Here is a 19,384-nt window from a genome sequence, read left to right on the forward strand (position 1 = left end):
CGTTTGGTTACTCAAATCCAGGTAAGTATGCATGTGGCTCGTCTCATAGTACTCTTCAGTGTGGTAACCGTTGCTTCTATATTTCAGAGAACACCGATGCAACTACTCATTGTGGCAGCCGCGTGAAGGATTATAAATATATGGAAACCGCCCAGTTTCCATGTGGCACTCGCAGAGCATTCTCATGGACGTATTAGGCCGAGCTTGAGCACATGGGTATGTGTTCTCTGTGACGTATTTGCTTATGTAAAGCTCCATGTGCCGAGGCTGCCGTGGATTTCAAATTCATCGTGCGCCCGCGCACCCCAATCCACATCCTAACATCCCATTTCATTGTGACATACATATCTTATTTGCCGATTCCCGGATTCTCGTGCTACGGCACACTTGCCAAAGAACCTTCATCCAGTTTTGTACGTACTCGGCCGCATCCTGATAATATTAATCGTGTTGGGATATATGACGCTCGTCTTCGATGGACTTCTCACTAGCCTCAAGGGAAGATGATACCTGAGCCCAAGGTGTATTGATATTAACTTCCACTTCAGGTTCAACAATCCGACCTACCATTACTCACACAATGAAGACTAGCATCTTGACCTCCATCCTTTCCGTCGGTTGTTTCCTCCTCATCTCCCCAGCTCTCGCCCTTGTCGGCAGCATTTCCGCACCCACAACCGTTCTCCACCCAGGTCATAAATTCACCGTAACATTCCATACATCCCTCTACATCCAAAACAACCTCCAATTCTACGCTCTCTTCGGGATATGGCCTTCACCAGGCTTGGGCGAATCCTACTTGGGGATTCCTATTCCAGCTGTTGGCCCCGTCCCTGGTGCAGATGGACTAGGATTAGGTAACTTTTGAGTTGGACCCAGTGGGAAGGGAAAATTGGGCATCGATGTTGGTGGGATCGATTTGTGGGAAGCAACGTTAGCGAACACTGGGTCGAAAGCTTTCAACGTGACGTTGAGATTACCTGTGGATTTGACGACGCCAGGAAATCGAACGACCAACTATACACTTCAAATGGGTGTGCTTGGGACAGTATGTTATTACTCCCCGCTTATTTTCCCGGCTTCACACATTTATAATTAACGCATTATATCTCTTTCCCTTCCTACTATTATTGCGTTCAAATCCTATTCACGTCATGTTTACCGGGTGGCTAGGTGGGAGCATCCAGACTGACAACGCTGTCCTTTCACAACACAACAATCAGGATCAAGTCTCCCTAATCTCCCGGTGGCCCCCAATGATATCGACCCAATCAGTAGTGTCGCATTGATTCCCCTTTCGTCGTCGGATGAATACTATGTGTAGATATCAGATCCCTACATGTCCTTGGACACACACGATTGGCACGCCTCTCATGAGACCCCTTTCCATCACTCACAAACGGAATGGACGTTATATTCGGATTCCTCTGTATACACTTCTGTATCTATATTGGCTCAAATGAAACTCAGACGCATTGGACGATGTATTTCTGGACTGTCTAAATTTGGAATTAGAGTGCCCTGAGAATACATATTGGCGTAGATGATCGCCACACCCATTGGCCCAGCGGCACAGTTAGCTCGTTCGTTATGCCCCTCGTACAAGTCCAACAGCGAATACACACACCGGGCACTCTGGGTGAGTTATTCCTACTTCCAATACCCAGAATCGGTCAGATCTTTCGGGATGGGATCATCATCCCTGTTCTTATGTCATTGCCCGAGCGAGGCCTTAACTTCCAGTGTTATTCCTCACACTTCTCCATGCTCATATGTGTGAAGGAGCACATCTCTGGGTCATTAGGCCTGAGGGAAGAGGGAAGAGTGACCATAGCCGGGTGGCGAGATAAGGGAGGGATCTGTCTTTGTGCATGTGATAATGCAGTCCGGGTAACCCCATCAAAGGACGATGCAGAAGTTTATTGGCATTCCGCGGATGGAAAAGGGTTGTTGTTGTTGTTGTTGTTGTTGTACTCTATTTTGTTACCCCGCGGCCTCGTGTCAACGTGGCAGTGCGGCCATCCCAACTCGCTACAGCGTGTGTACATGAGGGGATCATCCTTACATGATATGGGTGTCTGGGTGGTGTCTTCGGGTGAGTGGGATCCTCGGGAGTTGTGACGTCGGGGGGAGTTGTCGGGGTAATGTGTGTATGTTACATATATAAAAATAAATATTTGTCGGTCAACTGCATCACTCTGCTCTGCATCCATCACTGTCTCCTTCTCCGTTTGGGGCCTCGGGTCTGCTCCCGTTGCCTTTCTTCTCCAGTGCTCGTGATTTCTTGACGAACTCCGCTAGTCTGAGAATGCCTTTTGGCTTGCTCATGAGGATATCGAGCCTAGACTGACGCCCACGGCCCAGTATGTGTCTGAATCTCTTAAATTTCGGGCATACCTGTAGGATGTGTTCTCTGGTTTGCATGTATGTGCCGCAAGTGCACTCCTTGCTCTCCGCTTGGATGCCGAATCGGTGGTAGTATTCCCCGATGTGAGCGTGGCCGGTGCGGAACTGTGTGATCCTGCTGAAAGTTTTTCGGTCCAGGGATTTAAACCTGGTGGTGGGTTTGATCGAGGGGGGATGTGGTTTGCTGCGTAGAATCCAGATTTGGGTGGGTTGGGTGTGCAAGTCCATTGTTCTCTCCACGCCTCTAGCAATTCGCGTTTATGTAGGCTTTCTACATAGGAGAGTGAGTGGTAGTGGGGGCGATCAGTGGGTTTACGGGCGCCCTCTTTGGCTAGCTCATCGGCCCGTTCATTACCACTGATACCACAATGGCCGGGGCACCAGCTGATGGCGAGCTTTAGGCCGTCTCTGTCATTTATGAGGCCACAGATGGTCTTCCTGAAGGCTCTGGTATGTTCTTGGGCCTTCCCAGGTTTGCCTTGGAAGATCCTTCTGATCGCGCTCGTGTTATCCGAGTAGAAGACGATTCGGGTGGGTTTAGGGGTGATAGAGTCGTCGTCGAAGAAGCGCCGGGTTGCTTCTGCTGCCCTTCTCAGGCCCAGCATCTCGGTGTCGAATGCTTCTACATATGGTCCCATTGGGCCATTGTCCCCGAACGCTGTCTCGCCTGCTACGTAGCCTGCGACTCCGAATCCTGTGTAAACTCTTCCTTCTTCCGACATTTTGGAACCGTCTGAGTATACGAAGAGGATATCGGGGTTTTCCTCGTGTTCCGTGGTGAATTCCAAGTGGTCGTCTGTCCATTCCTTCTTGTATGAAGATCCTGGGGCATCGTCTGGTAGGTATATCTGTATCCTGTCCTCGATGTCGTGTTCTGAGATGTGCCAGGGTGCCTCTAGGTTTGGGCGGATCCGTTCGGTGCCGTGGATCATGTGTTCGGCGATGTGGGTGATGCATGTTGAGAATCTGTCCATCGGGTCCGTGCGGTATCTTTTGTGTGGGTCGAAAACTGGGTGTGGGGGAGGCTCTGTTGGCGTTGTCCACCTTCTTTGCCATGAGTAAAGTCGGTTTATTATTGGGTGGTCCTCTGGGAGACGTGAGAGGCGAGTTGCTTCCATCTTTAACCTGTATTCGAGGTATAGGTCGATGGGGGGGATGGAAGCTTCTATCTCCATAGTGTTTATGTTCGTAGTACGGAAGGCCCCGGTTATCAGGCGGAGGCACTTGTTCTGTAGAGTAGAAAGATGTTTCCTGATTAGTACTGTTTTCTTCCGCCAGAAGACAGGTAAGCCATATAGTGCGATTGGAAGAATCGCTCCTAGGTACAGGCGGCGGAAGTGTGTCTGGTGGAGGCCTCTTTCTGAGTTACCGAGCATGCGGAGGGTTTGTGCCGCTCCGGCTGCTTTTGAGGTGGCTCTTTTGATGTGTTCCGTGAATTTGAGTTGTGGGTCGAACCAGATGCCCAGGTAGCGCATCAGGTTTGACGGTGTGATAGTTTTGGTTGTGTTGGCTTCGTGTGAGGGCATGGTGATTGATGGACCGGGGCCTGCGTTCCTCCCCGTTCTCGTCTTTGTGAAGTGCATTAGGTCATTCTTTGTTGGGTCGGTCTTCAGGCCCCTTTCTCTCAGCCACTCATGTGCCGCTTGGAATGCCATTCTTATGACTTCCGTGGCCTCTGCTCTGGAGGGTGCTGCTGCTGAGAGTGAGCCGTCGTCTACATATAGGGTGGGGGGTAAGATAGTGATTTGGCCTTTTTTGAACTTAGTGCTTAGCTCTGTGTTCCTCGCGATTCTGGCTTGTGTTCCTTCAGTGATGGCTTTGCACATCGGTGAGGTGAAGAAAGCGGCTAGAATGGGGGATATGCATGAGCCTTGGGGTACACCGGTGGAAATGGGTCTAAGCTGGTCCCGTTTACCGTCCAGGCAAATGGCTGCCTGTCTGTCTCGGAGGAAGCTGAGTACCCATTTTACTATGGGCAGTGGGATGTGGTAGGATCTGAGGGTGTTGATAAGGTGGGAGTGTGGAATATGGTCGAAGAAGCCTGTGATGTCGAAGGTGAGTGTGGATACCACCTTTCCATGATTCCATGCCGCCTCGATATCGTGGACTACGGTGAGTAGGGCGTCCTGTGCTGATCTGCCTGGAATGCCACCGTATTGGGTGGTTGGGAATAGGCGGTGTTTGGCAGCTAGGTATGCCAATCTGCGGGCCTGCACTCTTTCTAGGGCTTTTCCTGATACTTCGAGCAGTTGGATCAGTCTGTAGGATCTCGGTAAGGAGTAATCTCTGTTCGGTTTCTGCAGGGCTACCGCTATCGCCGTGCGCCATAGTTTCGGGTGGTGTCCTGAGTCCGCACATAGTCTCAGGAGGTGGAAGATCTCGTCTCCTAGCGTCTTCCACGCCCATCTCCAGGCCCAGCCTGTGAGGCCTGAGATGCCGGGAGCATTTAGCTGGGCCGCAGTGAATATCGCGTCACGGATCTCTCTCCTCGTGACACTGGAGATGGGTGGTTGGTTAGTAAGGTGGGGTGGGGGTGGGAAGAGGTTTTCCTGTAGAGCAGTGCATTTGTCTTCATGTGTAGTTGCCGGGTCCTGCCTCTCTCCGCGCTGCAGGGGTGGGGAGATGTAGGTCCTGTGGCACTTCGTCCATTTCCTGATATCCCAAAGGTTGCTCGGGTTGGCGTTCTCCGTGATGTTGCGGAAGTATTCCTGTTTGGTTTTACGGATGCTGCTCAGGATGCTCTTGTGGAGCTTCTTTACGCGGTCTGCCAGGACGATGGAGGGACAGTGGAAGTCCCTTGTCCAGGATTTGAGTGCCTCCTTTGTAGCGCGGAGTTCCCAGTAAGCGGCTGTTAGTTCTTCTGTCCACCACGGTTTCGCAGCCTTACTCGGCTTCCTCTCCGGTACTGAGGCCTCTGCGGCTTTGGCTAGGTAGTCATGTAACGTTTCGGTGGCTGCATCCAGTTCCTCCGGTGATGCTGTCGTGCGGTGGTCGTTGAGTGTGTTGGCTACGAGGGTTTCGTGTGCTGTTCTGTTGGACTCGATGACATCCTCAAGGGCTGCTGTGAAGGCTGTTTCCGATGCGTGTTTCCAGTTGAGGTATTCCTCACAGAGGTTGTCTACTGCCTCTCTGGGGGGGCCTAATTGGAATATGAGGGCATGGTGGTCCGATAGACACCCAACCTCTGTGTCAACGTGGTGTCCCGTTAAGACACCTGCATTGAGGGCAGCGGAGTTAGTGAAGGTCAGGTCAATGACTGATGAGTGGCCTTGTGTGTCTTCGCGGGTGGGGACAAAAGGTTCATTGCAGATTGTAAACGTGTTCCCTTCAAGCCATTCTAGGGTTGTTGTTGTGCGGTTACAGGGAGATTCAACTTGGTCATCCCACTCTGGGTGACGCATGTTCCAATCGCCTGTGATGACTGTGGGGACGTTGGCCTCTAGCCTTATGTTCTCCAGTCTATCCACTGTGAATTCATGGCGTTGGGGGTTTTTAAGTGTTTTTTGGTTGTAGATGTTGATCAGCCTGGTCGGGGGATGTGTGGAACCCTGGCGCCTGACATCCAAGATCATGAAGTCCAGGTCGGAGGCTAGGTCGTTCCTGAGGGTTAGTTCAATCTGCGCTTTTTGGTGTATGTAGGCAATGGTCCTGGGACGTTCACCTTCGGCGATTGGTAGTTTTGGTAGGACCGTTTGCCACCCCTTTAGGGTGACTGAAGCATAGGTGCCGTTGATCCTTTCCCACCAGGGTTCTTGGATGAGGAGGATGTCGAGTGGCGGGTTGGTGCAGTTGGAGACGATCTGCATGGCTGTTTGGGTAGCCACGTTAGATCGGTTCACATTAATGCTGCATACTGCAAGGGAGGTTTTGATTTTGCGGTTTCTCCTCATTGAGTAATGGGGTTAGGTGTGCTCAGCTCTTCTAGATCCATCATTTCCTCGGACGGTGGACTGGTCAATTGGTTGGGATGTGAGGGTTTGGTCAAGTAGGGTGGCTTCAACGGCTTCGCCTGTAGTTTGGAGTGGAGCAACCTTGCCGTAGGTTCCCTTTGGGATTCTGGGGTTGTGTTTTGGCTTAGGATGGTGTTTATGTCTTCCGCGGATAGGCCAATAGCCTGGGGCAGTTGGTCTGTTTGGGGGGATGTGGAGTTCTCCTTCTCCTTTCCTTTGCCTTTTTTCCTATTTGAGGGTTTGGGCTGGGGAGCTGGTGGCTGCGCATTGGCTGCGCATTGGGCTGGGGGTTTGGGGATGGGGTTAAGCCCCATTCTGCTTCTCCTTGCTTTGCATTCTTTGAAGAAGCTCGCATGTGCTTCTTTGCAGTTAATACAGCGGAGGCAGGCATCTGATGGGTGGTCATCTGTGGAGTGGTCCTTTGCACCACATTTAAGGCAGCGGGGTTGTGTGCAGTTTGAGGTGCGGTGTGAGAACATCCCGCATTTGCTGCATGTGAAGACTTGTACATGGTCTTCATATGGTGTGATGGTGCATCTGTAGTTGAAGAGGTAGACTGTCTTTAATTCTAAAAGTTTGTCCCTGTCATCTTTGTTTGTGAGTGTCAAAAACCTGGATTGTAGGGGTAAATGCATGAGTCCGAATGCAGGCGGGGCTCAACTAGAGGGGGGTCCGAGAGCTCCGGTGGTGGACTGAAGCTTCTCCAGGAAGCCCAGTTCTGCTGGATGGTACAAGAGGCTCTAAGAAGAACGCGGCCTCAGCGACTCGGAGGGAGCACTGTGCCTCCGTTACGTCTCAGTTAGTCCTTGTATTTCTTATGTCTGAGGTATCTTGTAGAACAGGAACGGGATTCACTCAGAGGGACTTTGGGTAGCATTTTAGTCGAGATTAGAACTGAGGAACTACACATTCTAACCTACAGGTATTTATAAAGGGGAATGGAAAGGACTTAGTCAAAGTCCGAATGACAATGGGACAACACCGAAAGGTGCTGAATGATACCGAGAGGTACCAAAAGGTCCCAAACGATATCTTTAATGGGGAACTGAGGTGTCGGACCATGGAGGACGGAGTAAGAGGCTGGAAAATGAATGGGAACGAGAAATGGGTAAGGGGGGGTTAGCCAACTGAATGGTAAGAAGAAGATAGTCGTGCTAAGAATGGAAGGTGACTAATAAGTGATGACGTGAGTGAGATCACCGAAGGATGTGGGTAACTCTGAAAGCGGAGTTGCGTATCCGAAGGATGTTGGGTGACTCAAATAAATGAAATGGGTGGAGACATGGTTTAAGGGTGTGTCACAGGATGTCGGAGGTCCGTCGGGATATCGGAGCAAATCCGGAGTCTCCAAATGTTCTGACTCAGGACCGAGCTTCCGGGGTGGGAGTGGCCAAGGTTCGGTGCACCGCAACCAGACCAGAGCTGAGACAGTCAGGAGGGAAGGTGACTTGGGGAGTGGGGAGGAATGGTGTAGGGGATGGTGAAGTTGTTAGGAAGGTGTGATGTGGTGGGAGTGCGCAGGGTCTGGATTCCAGGATATGACAGTGAGGTCAAGTACAATGGAGGCGAAGTTCTTAGCGCGTATTGTTATAGGAATGGACCTAGAATCTTATGGTCCATGACTATGAACAATCAAGCCTTTGGTCCCTTCACCTTTATTTCACTGTCAAACCCCATGCCAAGCTTTCCCACTGGGTTTTGGTGCTGGCTGGGGAATTTGTTGAGTTTCAAGGGACTTCCCTTGACCATTGTGACTTTTATATTAGATAGTTAGAAGTCATATGATGTGTAAGGCAGATGCCGAAAAATGTCTTTCCTTATCTAATACATAACCCACAAAACCTTGTACCCGCGATTGTAACTGCCACACCATTGTGCCACCACTGTAAGCCTTCTCTGTAACATCTGAATTGGTCCATATCGATGTCTACATCGATATTCTTACAATCTGTGAGACAACCTCATCGGCCCGGTGAGTGCTCAGACACCGGACCTCACTCTTCCCGCTCCCACCCCCCCACTGGGTGGTTGAGCTCCTATTCCTATCCTTCCTGTAGTACCCTACTGGGTCCTACAACCCTTCCTCCCTTCTTGGGAGGGAGAAGTGACCCAGGCAGCCCCAGGATGCCTGGCCACGTACCCGCGGGCCCAAATTCCCACGGTCACTCACTACCGTGCACTGGTCAACCAACCTGTCTGTCCCAACAAATCCCGCTACCGGTACGCTCCCTTGAGCGCCAAGTAACCGATAGACAACCACTGGGCTACTCCCTCAAGGAGTGCCAACTACCCACGCTACCGGTACGCTCACATGAGCGCCAAGTCACCGCTAGCCAACTGTTAGATGGCTCCCTCAAGGAGTCCCCATTATACCCGCTGCCGGTATGCTCCTTGGAGCGCCAAGTTGCCGCTAGCCAACTGTTAGGTGGCTCCCTCAAGGAGCCCCCATTATACCCGCTGCCGGTACGCTCCTCAGAGCGTCAAGTTACCGTTAGTACACCTGGTCTCAGATCTCCTGCTCTCCCTTCAACGGCTATGCAGCCACCTCTGTCCGTGAGCAGAACAGCTCAGGTTGGGTTCCCCGGAACCCATTCCTGTAACACGTATGGTCTCATCTGATCCAAGCCACTTGGGTGCCCTCCAAGTGCTCAGATCTCTGTACATGGCTATGTATGTTGAGAGCTCTTCATGTACCATGCTGATGGGCATTGGACTGCTCCCGCTATGTGTTGGGACTTTATTTATTTTGACCCTGTAGTGTTCCATGTCGGGAAGTACAGCAAGGACCTCATTTTCTGTGATGAGTGCCGCTATTTCGTGGCCATATTGGATTAAGTTGGAGGCCTTACATGTCAGTGCGGTCGTGAGCTTAATGTTCCCTGCTACCAAATATCCGATTGCCATGATCCTGAGGTAGTGTGGGAGATTCTTCCTCTCCAACAGCTCGTTAGCTCTTTTCCGGGTTTCTATGCCGTTTGGGCGCTGATCTGGGCGAATTGGGGGGTTCACCTGGATGATTAGGCAGTGTGAGTCCACTGTGGGTTCCACCAGCTGTTTGGCAGTCAGCCCCTGTGGGCCCACCACGGTATTTGGCTGCTTTGGTTCGCTGTAGGGCGGGGGTGGCTTTGGGGGGTTTCTTGCTGCAACGCTCGCCCAGGTTTTCTTTGGTTTCCCCATCGGCGCTGCTACAGTGTCTGGGTCCCTCCTGGGAGGAGACGGGACACTGTTGGCATTCTGGTCTGACTCAAGGAGTTCTAGTTTGTTGGTCAGGTACTCGCATGTTCTGGTTAAGCATGATACATTAGCTTCGGCCTCCACGAGGCGTTCCTCAAGGTCTCCTCCCGCCAGCTTTGTGAAGCCCGGTGTAGGAGAAATAATATTCAAAGAATAAAACAATGATCTATCAGAATAGTCAACAAAAAGGTGACAAGTTCAGATGTTTAACAGATCTCATGATCTTTATGAGACTGGACAGACATTAGAAGATCATTATAAATTATCTACACCCATGTAGCATGAGATTTAATCTACTACAAGCATGCCTAGAACCTGGCATAGGTGTAATATTCAAAGAATATATCCCTACAACAAGAAAATAGCACATAGACGGCAGAATAAGAAGGAACATTGGGAAAGAAATGTGAATATCTCGGGAACCAGTAGACCTTTGACTGTAATCTTTTTACCATCTAAAAGGACTGTTTCTAAACTTTATCCACGGTTTTGTTTCATTCTAAAAGCTTCAAAACTGACGGAGATATCGCTCAAACGGCGAAATACCTTATAATTCATATATATTTATTTGCTAATTCTTATAAAAGGTAATGTGACTCAAGGGAAATATATTGGCACCCGGAAGTCTGGCAGAACAAATACCATATGACAGAGTATTCCCCGACGCGGGCGGACAGTTTTTGATCGCATCAGAAGAGGAGAAAATGCTAAAAAACCAGATCTTGTATATTTTCCCATGATTCATCAAAACTTTTTGATTTTAAGCTCAAATAAATTGGAACAAAGGAATGATTGATGATCTGGATCTCGGATCATAAGCATAAAGTGATTCAGAAGTCCGCGGATCAGTTAATTAATTGGGAAAGCTCTAGAACATTAGTAATGATGCGGCTTCACAAAAAGGGGTGAATTAGGGAACAGTCTAGAAAGTTCCTTTATAGCCGAGTCATTTCTAAAGATAACCGTTCGTAATTAAGGCGGTGTAGAGCATAGCTTTAGCGCTACAAGACCCCGCTAAGATCGGCCCAAAAGACAAAGAACTGAATTACTTATTGCTGAGTCATGTCCTAAGTCCATTATTAAGCTTACACAGCCCAAGCCCCTATATCATTCTAGAACTATCTATAATACAAATGTAGCACATGTAACTAGTGCGAGGCATGGGAGTAGAGAGGCCTCTGAAAAGCATAAAAGGCTGCCGCTTCTGCCCCCTCTCAAACCTCAGGTAGAAATAAAAGTTTAATTCTCCTCACCAGTGGTTGGTTCGTTTGCTCCAAAAGATAAAAGCAAATATTAGTTGTTAGCTAATATAAAACTAACACGTCACTCTAAGCGTGAGTTAGGGTCAGTTAGACACAGCTGAACAAAAGTGTCATAGTGAGAATTAGTGAGAATTTGGTGGAGGGACTTCTTAATTGAATAATCTCTCAGCAATACTTGGTTATCACACCACAGGAGAAAAGTGAGCGATCCTGAACCTGCTAGATAACTAGCACACACTCTAAGCGATAGAAAGAGCAGTTTGGTCACTCCTGTATTGAGTAACATTTATTGCGGAATTATTTTATTAGTAGTTTTCCTTCAGTAAATTATCAGGAAAATCACATCCTACTGAAAAGTGGTATATCTAGGTGTAATATTGACTAGAAATCATAGTAAAGTCAATATAGAATTTTATCCATAGACGATCTATATGTCAGGTGAGATCGTTGGGGGGTGTTTATTGTTGTTTAGACAGTGAACAATTATATATTTGGCAACCAAAACACGGTCAGTACGCAAATCAGCACAAACTCTAATATCGTTATTGGATGTAGGAAACTGGTTACATAAGGTGATCCAGCTCCGCTCCTTCACCGGGTTGGGGGATGTAGCCTTGGGCAGTCCTAGGTACCAGTGGGTGTATGCTGGGAGGAAGCGTTGCCAGAGTCCTGCTTTCTGGACATGTAGGATTCTTTCTGCAGCAACATGCATGTATTCATTGGCTTCATCCATGGTGTGGTGGTTTTCGTCTTCTAATCTATCCTCTGGGCTCGGTTCTAAGAATAACATCTCATCATCCTCCGTATCGGAGGGTGATTGGGATTGGTTTTCCTGGTCATGTAGGTCGGGTTCATCATATGTTCCATCTTCTAAATCTTGGTTCTGTACCAGTTCTGGTGAATTGGGACCGAGTGTTGGGATACTGGTGGTAATTAGTGTTTCTTGGATTGGGGGCGGTTGCGGGGTGGTGTCTTGGTTAGCATTGTCCAGTTGTGCTGTTCGGTTCCAGTTGGCCGCTGCATTCCCCCAGGGGCTGGGATCTTCCAAGGTGTTTTGTCCAGTCTGCCCTCTCAGTGTGAACTTTTTGCTGCATCTGGGGAGCACCTGGTGTGTTACAAAATGGGGCCGGAAGCGCCCATTTTCGTCCGTTCTGGCGCAGGAATAGGGAAGGGGGTTGGACATAATGGTTTACAGGTGGTTTCACAGATGGTTTAACATGTTGTTGAACAGGTAGTGTGGCAGCGGGTTTTTGTTGATTATTGATTGGTTAAACTATATTACTATATAAATCACATGATACAGAACCCATAAGAGTCTAAAATGGGAAATTCCCATTTCCATAACATGGTGGGGTTGTTTGGGGGTGGTTGAGCTGGTGTTATACATTACCCTAGTCTGGTGGGTGTTGGTCCTATTCGGTCCTGTTGTTCCTCCTGGATCTGGATTTTTATGCTTGTCCATTGTGAAGAGATCTTGCGTGGGAGATGGGGGCTTTGGGGGCTTTGGGGACTTTGTGGGGGTTTTAGGAGTTATCTGATCTCGCTAGACGTTTACCCTCTCTTTTCGAGGTGGTGTCACGTGGGACGGAAAAGGGATGAGGAACAGATAGCTGATGCCTGAAGAACCATGATAACATTCTCGGATGGGCGACCGAAGAAGATCATGGCTAGAAGAGGAAAGCAAATGTACTTACTAAGCCTCACGACGACGGACGTGCTGAGGTGCGGACAAGACGCAAGTAGGTTCGAAACCAGAGGTGTTTTGTCCGCACCTCATCATCGGTACAGACTGCTACTGTGCAGGATACAGTATCGGCTGACGGCGCAAGAACTGACTGCCATGGCCGAAATGTTGGTGGGGCAAATCGACGGAGCCCTCCGCTAGTTGTAGTCGCCCAGCCTTGATCGAAGTCGCAGACAAGTTGCTCAGATTCGTTTTTCATGAAGAACATCATAACGGAGTGCGTGTGATGATAATACAGCGCTACAGTTTTGGGTCGCTAAAAATCCCGCACCTTTGTTACATGAACAGCCGATGCTTATTTGACCTCAGATCCGGGAGTCCCTGCCAGACCTTTGCGTCAGTCCAACTGCACAACGAAAGGGTTCTCCTCCTCCCCCATTTCTTCGGACAAAACCCGGTCCATCCAGGGAGAAGATTGGTTGAAGAGGGCGGTAAACTACAAGCTAACCCTTTCGATCACAGGGTACGTGATGCATGTGTGTCCTCGAGCATGGATGCACCATCGAGGGGGCTCCTCGTCTTGGGTGGGCATGCAAACTCCCCACCCATGCCTAGGGACGTGCGAATGTTGCACACACCCAAGAGCGAGTTGAAACAGTTTTCCTGCCGTTGACGCAGAACCGCTGTTAGTGTGGAGATCCATGAACACCACAGTCGACTCCTTCGATACAAGCTCCGAAGGAAGATCAGAAGTAGATGCATCAACGCGCAGCTCCGATAACCAAGCTATGTAACTGAATTGTCTCGATGCAAATGGGTCATCAAGCGCTCCAGTGCAAGTAAGAACGAGCCCATCAATACAAGGCTGTTGAGGTTTGTATTGGAATGCAGCACCAGAGCACCATGCCTTGCAGAGGAAACCAACCGATAAATTGTCTGTCAGCCGGACCATGTGCGTCAAGTTGAGATGGGCATTGTCCATTTCTTTCAGGTTCTGATCATTGGGGAGCAACCCAAGATTGTCGCCAAGGAGGGCGGTCCAGAACACTTTTGACGATATCGTGGGGACCTGCTGAATGCAATTGGATGCACTTGCCCAATCCCATGCAAGGGTCAACAGAATGCAGCTGAACAATTCGGCTTGATGACTTCGCTTGAGGATGGATCCGTTGATCATCAGGTTATCAACAAATGTCTCAAGGGCTCTCTTGTATGTTTCTCACGATGCCATTAGCTCCTTCATGGCTGCAAATTGCAATCGCTAGTGCTGGCTCGGAAGAAGTGACAGTTTCAATACGCGAACAGCCAATGATGTCCCTCTGGATTCACATATGGCCGCGACGCCTGAGGCAGCAAGAATAGACCCAGCCTCGTTGGTCGCAAGCTCAACGGGGAATGGTGGGAAAATGTTGCAAGAACATGGTCAACATCGATGGGATTAAAATACGGTGGCCTTGAGCACATGCATAAATTTCTCCTGACAGAAAATTAGTTGCAGCATACGTTAACCAATAGTGAAGCCAAACACGATGGAATGTCCCAGATGATTAAAAGTGAGAAAGGAGTCGTACCGGGCAGCCGTAACTCTTCAAGTAGCTAAACGACAATGCCTCTCTGGGAGTCCTCGCTGGTGAGTGTATCATCACATCAAAACCTACGTATGGCCAAGGTGGGAGCGTTGTGAGATCAGGGTGCCGGATTAATGATGCTTCGCGACATGGGTGAAAAAACTCGGCAATCATGGGACCTGTACCGAGGAAAAAGTCAAATCCTTCGATGGGAAATTCATCTTGAGCCTTAATCATCCATCGAAGTGCTAATATCGACATCCCATAAGCGGGGGATAGGAACTTTGATCTAGTCTTGACAGCAAGTTTGAGCGTTGAACTCTGAGATATGATGTTTGTGCACTCGTCAAATGCAACAATGAACTTATCGTGTCCGAGACGCTGGAGATCAATTCCCAGATTCTTTGTCGCTTCCAAGCAAAAGTGTCAGTACAGCTCTTTATACCATTCATCGATCTCATCAAGGTCTTTTTCCTCAATAATCCTCTGCCATCGGGCCACCAGGTCATCTGGCATTGTTGCAAGAGACCGATTAGCTACCTCGAAAACTGACTCAAACGATACCCCACGCGACACAGATTTATATGACCAGGCAGACATTTGCGTCTCAAGGTCGTCATTTGGATTACGACCAAGGCGTTCGTAGACCTGTTTAAAAAGTGCCCCGACAAGGGCAGCGGCCATTTCTTCCCCCTAACGGGATCGGTCAGTGCGCATTGCCTTGGCCTCTATTAATCAAACATACTAAATACTTGACCGAATTTACGAATCGACACATGGCCTCATCTCGTGGAGGCCAGCTGGCCTCCGGGCTGTTCGAGTCGCGGAAGCAAATACTTAAGCCAGGTTGGAGCATGAATCAGCAGAGCCCAGCTGGAGAGATTTGTTGATTGCGACACACGTTTTTCAACACTTCTGCTACCAGGCGTGATTTTCCCATTCTGTTTGATTGCAAAATGGGAATGCTGCGTCTGTAATATAGGGTGCTATCATGTATCTTGTCGTAAACACCGAGTGCTTGCGGAAAGATTTGAGCATTATCTCCCCAATAATCCCTACAGAAAGAAGCCTCCAGTTGGGCCCCGGCACTGCTCCCTAATCCCCTCGTTCAGCTAGGATGCATAACAAACCAAATATACGGGGAGATAGCCAGACGTTGACACTCTACTTCTGGTGCAAGTGATTCATGCAAGTCAAGTGGTCGAAGGATTTCTGATCAAACGATGAGGCAGGGAAACCAGGACCGAGAGGGCTAGACGCTGAACTTGTTGAAATGAGCGGATTTCTGTAGTATTTCCTCGAGGAAGTGGTTATTACGAATGAGAGCCTTTGCTCGTTGAAGCGTGAGATGCCTTAGTCGTTAGCAATGTAGAAGAGAAGGAAGGCTTCTTCTCCAATTCATCTAGGTCCTATGTAATTCCGAGTCTAGCGAAGCAGCCATCAGGCGAGACTTTGCAATAGATGGTACTCGGCTGTTTCCACCACTAAAGCTGTTGGCGGAGATATTGGGGGTCGGCAATTCAGGTTGACGACTGTTCACCCACCCGTGGCTGTGCTGTTTATTGCGAATAAAGCTGGGAACGGCGGGACATTTAACTCTCTACACAACAAATATAGAACTCAAGTGATTGCAAAATAGTGTTCTTGGTGACCCATACCAGTGCACCTTAGGTTTTTTTCGTTTTGAATATGCTTCTTTGTTGAGATATTGCGAGAAATCACAGTGAAAAACATGAAAGATGCCATTAATTTTGAAAACGAAACCTACGGATACCTAGATACATCCAATACAATCTTTTAAGTGCATTCACACACCGGGTACTGATGAGGGATCCCATTGTATCATGGCTTCACAGCGGAACCGGGTCAAAAGGAATGGCCCTTCTCATAATCAAAAAGCTGCATCAATTGTCGACGAATTCATCACATCAAAGCTTACACCAAGAAAACACAAGATCTTGCGGACAGCCCCTATCAGCGCGTCAGGATCCGAGAAAGCTTGTAGAAAATTGCTTGCAGATGCTGGAATAGCGAAGGTTGCAGAAAATAGGAGGGAAAGGCAGATAAAGGAACTCAAATACACCGCTAGAATCGAGGCATTAAAGGTGGTTGAACTCACCAATGACATAGAATGGGCAAGAAACCCAAAGACAACTATCGCGCAGCTGGCAGCCTAAGCCTCAGCTAAATACATATAGGCTCCAAGATGCGTTGGTTCCTCTCAGCAGTTGCATTCCAAATCAGGATGACAAGGTTAGAGAGCTGGTGCTAGCAATTGAGCGCAGGAGAGGGCGAGAAATGGAGGATGCGGGAGATAGCGAGATGATGACAGCCGATCAGCACAATCCCACAGAGTAATTTTCAAAATAACTGGCCATTTAGATTACTAGAGACCATATATTGGCGTTAATAACAATAATTAAGAGATTGGAGAGAGTTTGAGCACTTTGTTAGATGATCAAAGGACTCGCCAGGTTTCACGGGGAAAAGTGGGTCACGTGGGGGTGGCACGCTTCAACATGGATTGCCGACCCCCAGAGATATCCTATCGTACATGTCATTCTAATATCAATGAGCCGTTCACTTCAACATTGGGGGAGTGACCTGCTACTGCGCAGCTTCATGCCTATCTGGGACTGAAAAGGGCCGCTCTCCCGTATTAGAATCAACATGTTCCAAATGAAGCAATGTAAGAGGCACGACTGCCTCACTGGGGCCTTACATCGTGGTCAATGCAAGGCCGCTTCTTGCCTCGACTCAGCTGCCTCTGCGTGTATCGTTTATAGGGGCTAGGCGGGCTTTCCAGCCTTCATGCTTCGAGCCCTGGTTCACTATCGTCCATACCATTAGCGTGATGCCTGGCAAAAAACAACCGCCATCTTCCTCTCGAGGTCCGAAAGGAAAGGTTCTTGCCTACCAGCTCTCTACTCGTGGTCCACAGTCATCGCGCACATCGGGGTCCTTTCCCCAATCCCCTGAAATTCATATCACTGGTCCCCAGGAAACCCAAAACCGTAACAGTATCCGCAGGAACAGACCAACAGGATCACATCTCGAGGAACCTCCTAGTGATTCGGAGATATCGCCTTTATGTTGTACTACTGGGTGGTTCGGGCGGTGGTCAGGTCTCAATTGCCGTAACAAGTCAACTACACCCCACTTAGAACTGCCTGCGGTTCATCACCCAATCCCTGATACCTCGCGGCTATCGCCATTTCATCTCGATCCCAAACAACCTGCTCGTTCGACGCGCAGCATCGACACTACCCACTCACAACAAGAACGCGTGGAGTTGGACCCAGACGTGGATTCGTTACTGGAACCGGCTCCCGGAAAGAAGCCGATCATTATCGGCACCACGGAGCTTATTCTACAGGCTGCTACCTCCGCTCTTAAATTTTCTCCTATTCCGCTTCTGAGCGAAATTCCGGGTCTGCTGCTGACATTTCTCCAAATTTACAAGGTTTGAGCAGTGTTCTAGTTTCACTATCGGTGATTACATATGGCTTATGTTCGTCCACTTTTGATTCACACAGACAGTTGACAGTAATAGCGAAAACCTCAAAGGGTTAGAAAATGAGGTCGTTAAAGCTTACACAACCATCCTGCGACCACTCCAACTGTGGACAGGCGAGATTCCTCCCGAAGTAAAGGCTCTAATCGAGGAATTCCATTTGTGCGTATATGCGCTTCAGTTCCACACTTGATTTTAAACCACATGCACAGGGCTTTGGACGAACAGACGAAGCAGATTCGGGTACTTTCGAGTCAGAAGCTTGCAACGAGAATCGTTTCAGCGTCCGACGTAACCCAACGGGTAAACAGCGTGAAGACTTGCATCAACAACGCTGTCACATCATTCTCGGTTTGTTCCCTTAGTGCCTAAAGCATGCACGTTCGCTGATCGGAACATACCCCATAGACGAAGGCAGCGATTTTGACACTCCTTCACACAATTCAGTCTTCAACGCGAAGTACGCTTCTATGCAGATGCTTTTGGACTCTTTACTAAAGGGGACTACCAGCCGAACTCTCAAGACTCCCACGGGTCCCTGCTGAGCACACCTATGTCACAGCCAAGTCAGAGTGCCTGGAAGGCACACGGGAGAAGATACAGGCGTCTATAGTCGAACATCTGAAGAAAGCAGGGAACAGATTCGTCTGGCTGCGAGGCTCACCCGGAATGGGAAAGACTGCGATTTCCCTGAGCATCGCGTCCGACTTGGAGAAACAGTGCATATTAGCGGCATCCTTCTTTTGGGATAAGAATCAACCGGGAACGGGACTTGATTCCATTAAACAGTTTCCCTCCACTATTGCACATCAACTTGCATCCTTCAATGAGGAGTTCAAGCTCTCACTTGTCAAACGTCTTCGGCAGCGAGGTTTTGAGCTGGTGCAGAATCTCCCTCTAGAGAAGCAAATGAGGGCTCTGGTTGTTGAGCCTATGGGTGATCTCAAGGATTTACTGTTGTCGAGCAAGGACCGCTTCATCATCATCTTAGATGGCTTGGACGAGTGCGGGGATCAGGAAGCACTTGGAACCTTGATGGAGCTTGTGCTGATGCTTCGCGCTTTGCCTTCCACATTTACTGTTTTGGTTAGTTCTCGCCCAGAACCGCAGGTTATCTCAGCATGGGTCGATGCTGAGGATGGAGATTTCAACATCCCATGTGAAGATGTTGATAAGATTGGAGAGGAGACTTTGCACACAGTTCGCCGTATGGTGGAGGAGGGCCTTCGAGATTGTGTCAAGAAATCTGCGTGGAAGCCATCCCCGGAGGATTTTGATACCTTTGCTTCGGCTTGCCGTGGATTGCCTGTTATGGCCTCAATCCGCATACGTGACGTCCGCACTCGGACCCAACGCGGTTCCACTCTCAAGCGGGAGTTTGAATACCTTCACAATCTCAGAGATGCACCACTTGACCTAAAATCGGAGTATCTGCGAATACTGCGGCGAGCATATATGTCTGACCAATCTACTATTCCTCCACACGTAATCGAGAATTATCGCCAAGTGATTGGGACGATCATTGCAGCACGCGAGCCGCTCAGTTTACATTCGATGTCGCAGCTCCTAGGGATAGCTGAGGATGAACTCCGTGCGACCCTAGAGCCGATCGGTTCAATTGTTGAGTTTTCCTCAGAGAAATCACGATCCCTCCAAGGTTTGTTGCGGGTGCTTCGAATTACCCCCGATGCAGTATACCCCAAATTCTACCACGCAACGATGAAGGAATTTCTTACGGATCACCCGTTTGGTCATGAAAGTGATCA

General features: G+C 49.1%; 4 protein-coding genes across 4 annotated transcripts; 2 read left to right on the top strand and 2 right to left on the bottom strand.

Annotated features, from left to right (window-relative positions):
• Positions 1-296: 296 nt before the first annotated feature.
• Positions 297-1,342, top strand: EI90DRAFT_3083408 (uncharacterized protein). The gene is given in 5 exon segments (XM_039062065.1): positions 297-396; positions 407-465; positions 571-829; positions 887-1,048; positions 1,174-1,342. The coding sequence occupies 3 exon segments, from the start codon at positions 581-583 to the stop codon at positions 1,237-1,239; spliced, it is 477 nt and encodes a 158-aa protein (XP_038909739.1). The 5' UTR covers positions 297-396; positions 407-465; positions 571-580; the 3' UTR covers positions 1,240-1,342.
• An 11,664-nt stretch (positions 1,343-13,006) lies between these two features.
• On the bottom strand, positions 13,007-13,853 carry EI90DRAFT_3257783 (uncharacterized protein). Its single transcript, XM_039066608.1, has one exon. The coding sequence runs from the start codon at positions 13,711-13,713 to the stop codon at positions 13,033-13,035; it is 681 nt and encodes a 226-aa protein (XP_038909740.1). The 5' UTR covers positions 13,714-13,853; the 3' UTR covers positions 13,007-13,032.
• A 677-nt stretch (positions 13,854-14,530) lies between these two features.
• On the bottom strand, positions 14,531-14,960 carry EI90DRAFT_3133161 (uncharacterized protein; the record flags this gene model as incomplete). Its single annotated transcript, XM_039064555.1, has 2 exons — positions 14,531-14,797; positions 14,850-14,960. 2 exons carry the CDS (start codon positions 14,958-14,960, stop codon positions 14,531-14,533), a joined length of 378 nt encoding a protein of 125 aa, XP_038909741.1.
• A 1,891-nt stretch (positions 14,961-16,851) lies between these two features.
• Positions 16,852-18,202, top strand: EI90DRAFT_2706444 (uncharacterized protein). Its single transcript, XM_039053493.1, has 4 exons — positions 16,852-17,567; positions 17,641-17,780; positions 17,831-17,969; positions 18,027-18,202. Exons 1-4 carry the CDS (start codon positions 16,959-16,961, stop codon positions 18,114-18,116), a joined length of 978 nt encoding a protein of 325 aa, XP_038909742.1. The 5' UTR covers positions 16,852-16,958; the 3' UTR covers positions 18,117-18,202.
• The last annotated feature ends 1,182 nt before the right edge of the window (positions 18,203-19,384 follow it).

This window comes from Cantharellus anzutake (assembly GCF_015039405.1).
Source record: "Cantharellus anzutake strain C23 chromosome Unknown EI90scaffold_98, whole genome shotgun sequence".
Taxonomy (NCBI): Eukaryota; Fungi; Basidiomycota; class Agaricomycetes; order Cantharellales; family Hydnaceae; genus Cantharellus; species Cantharellus anzutake.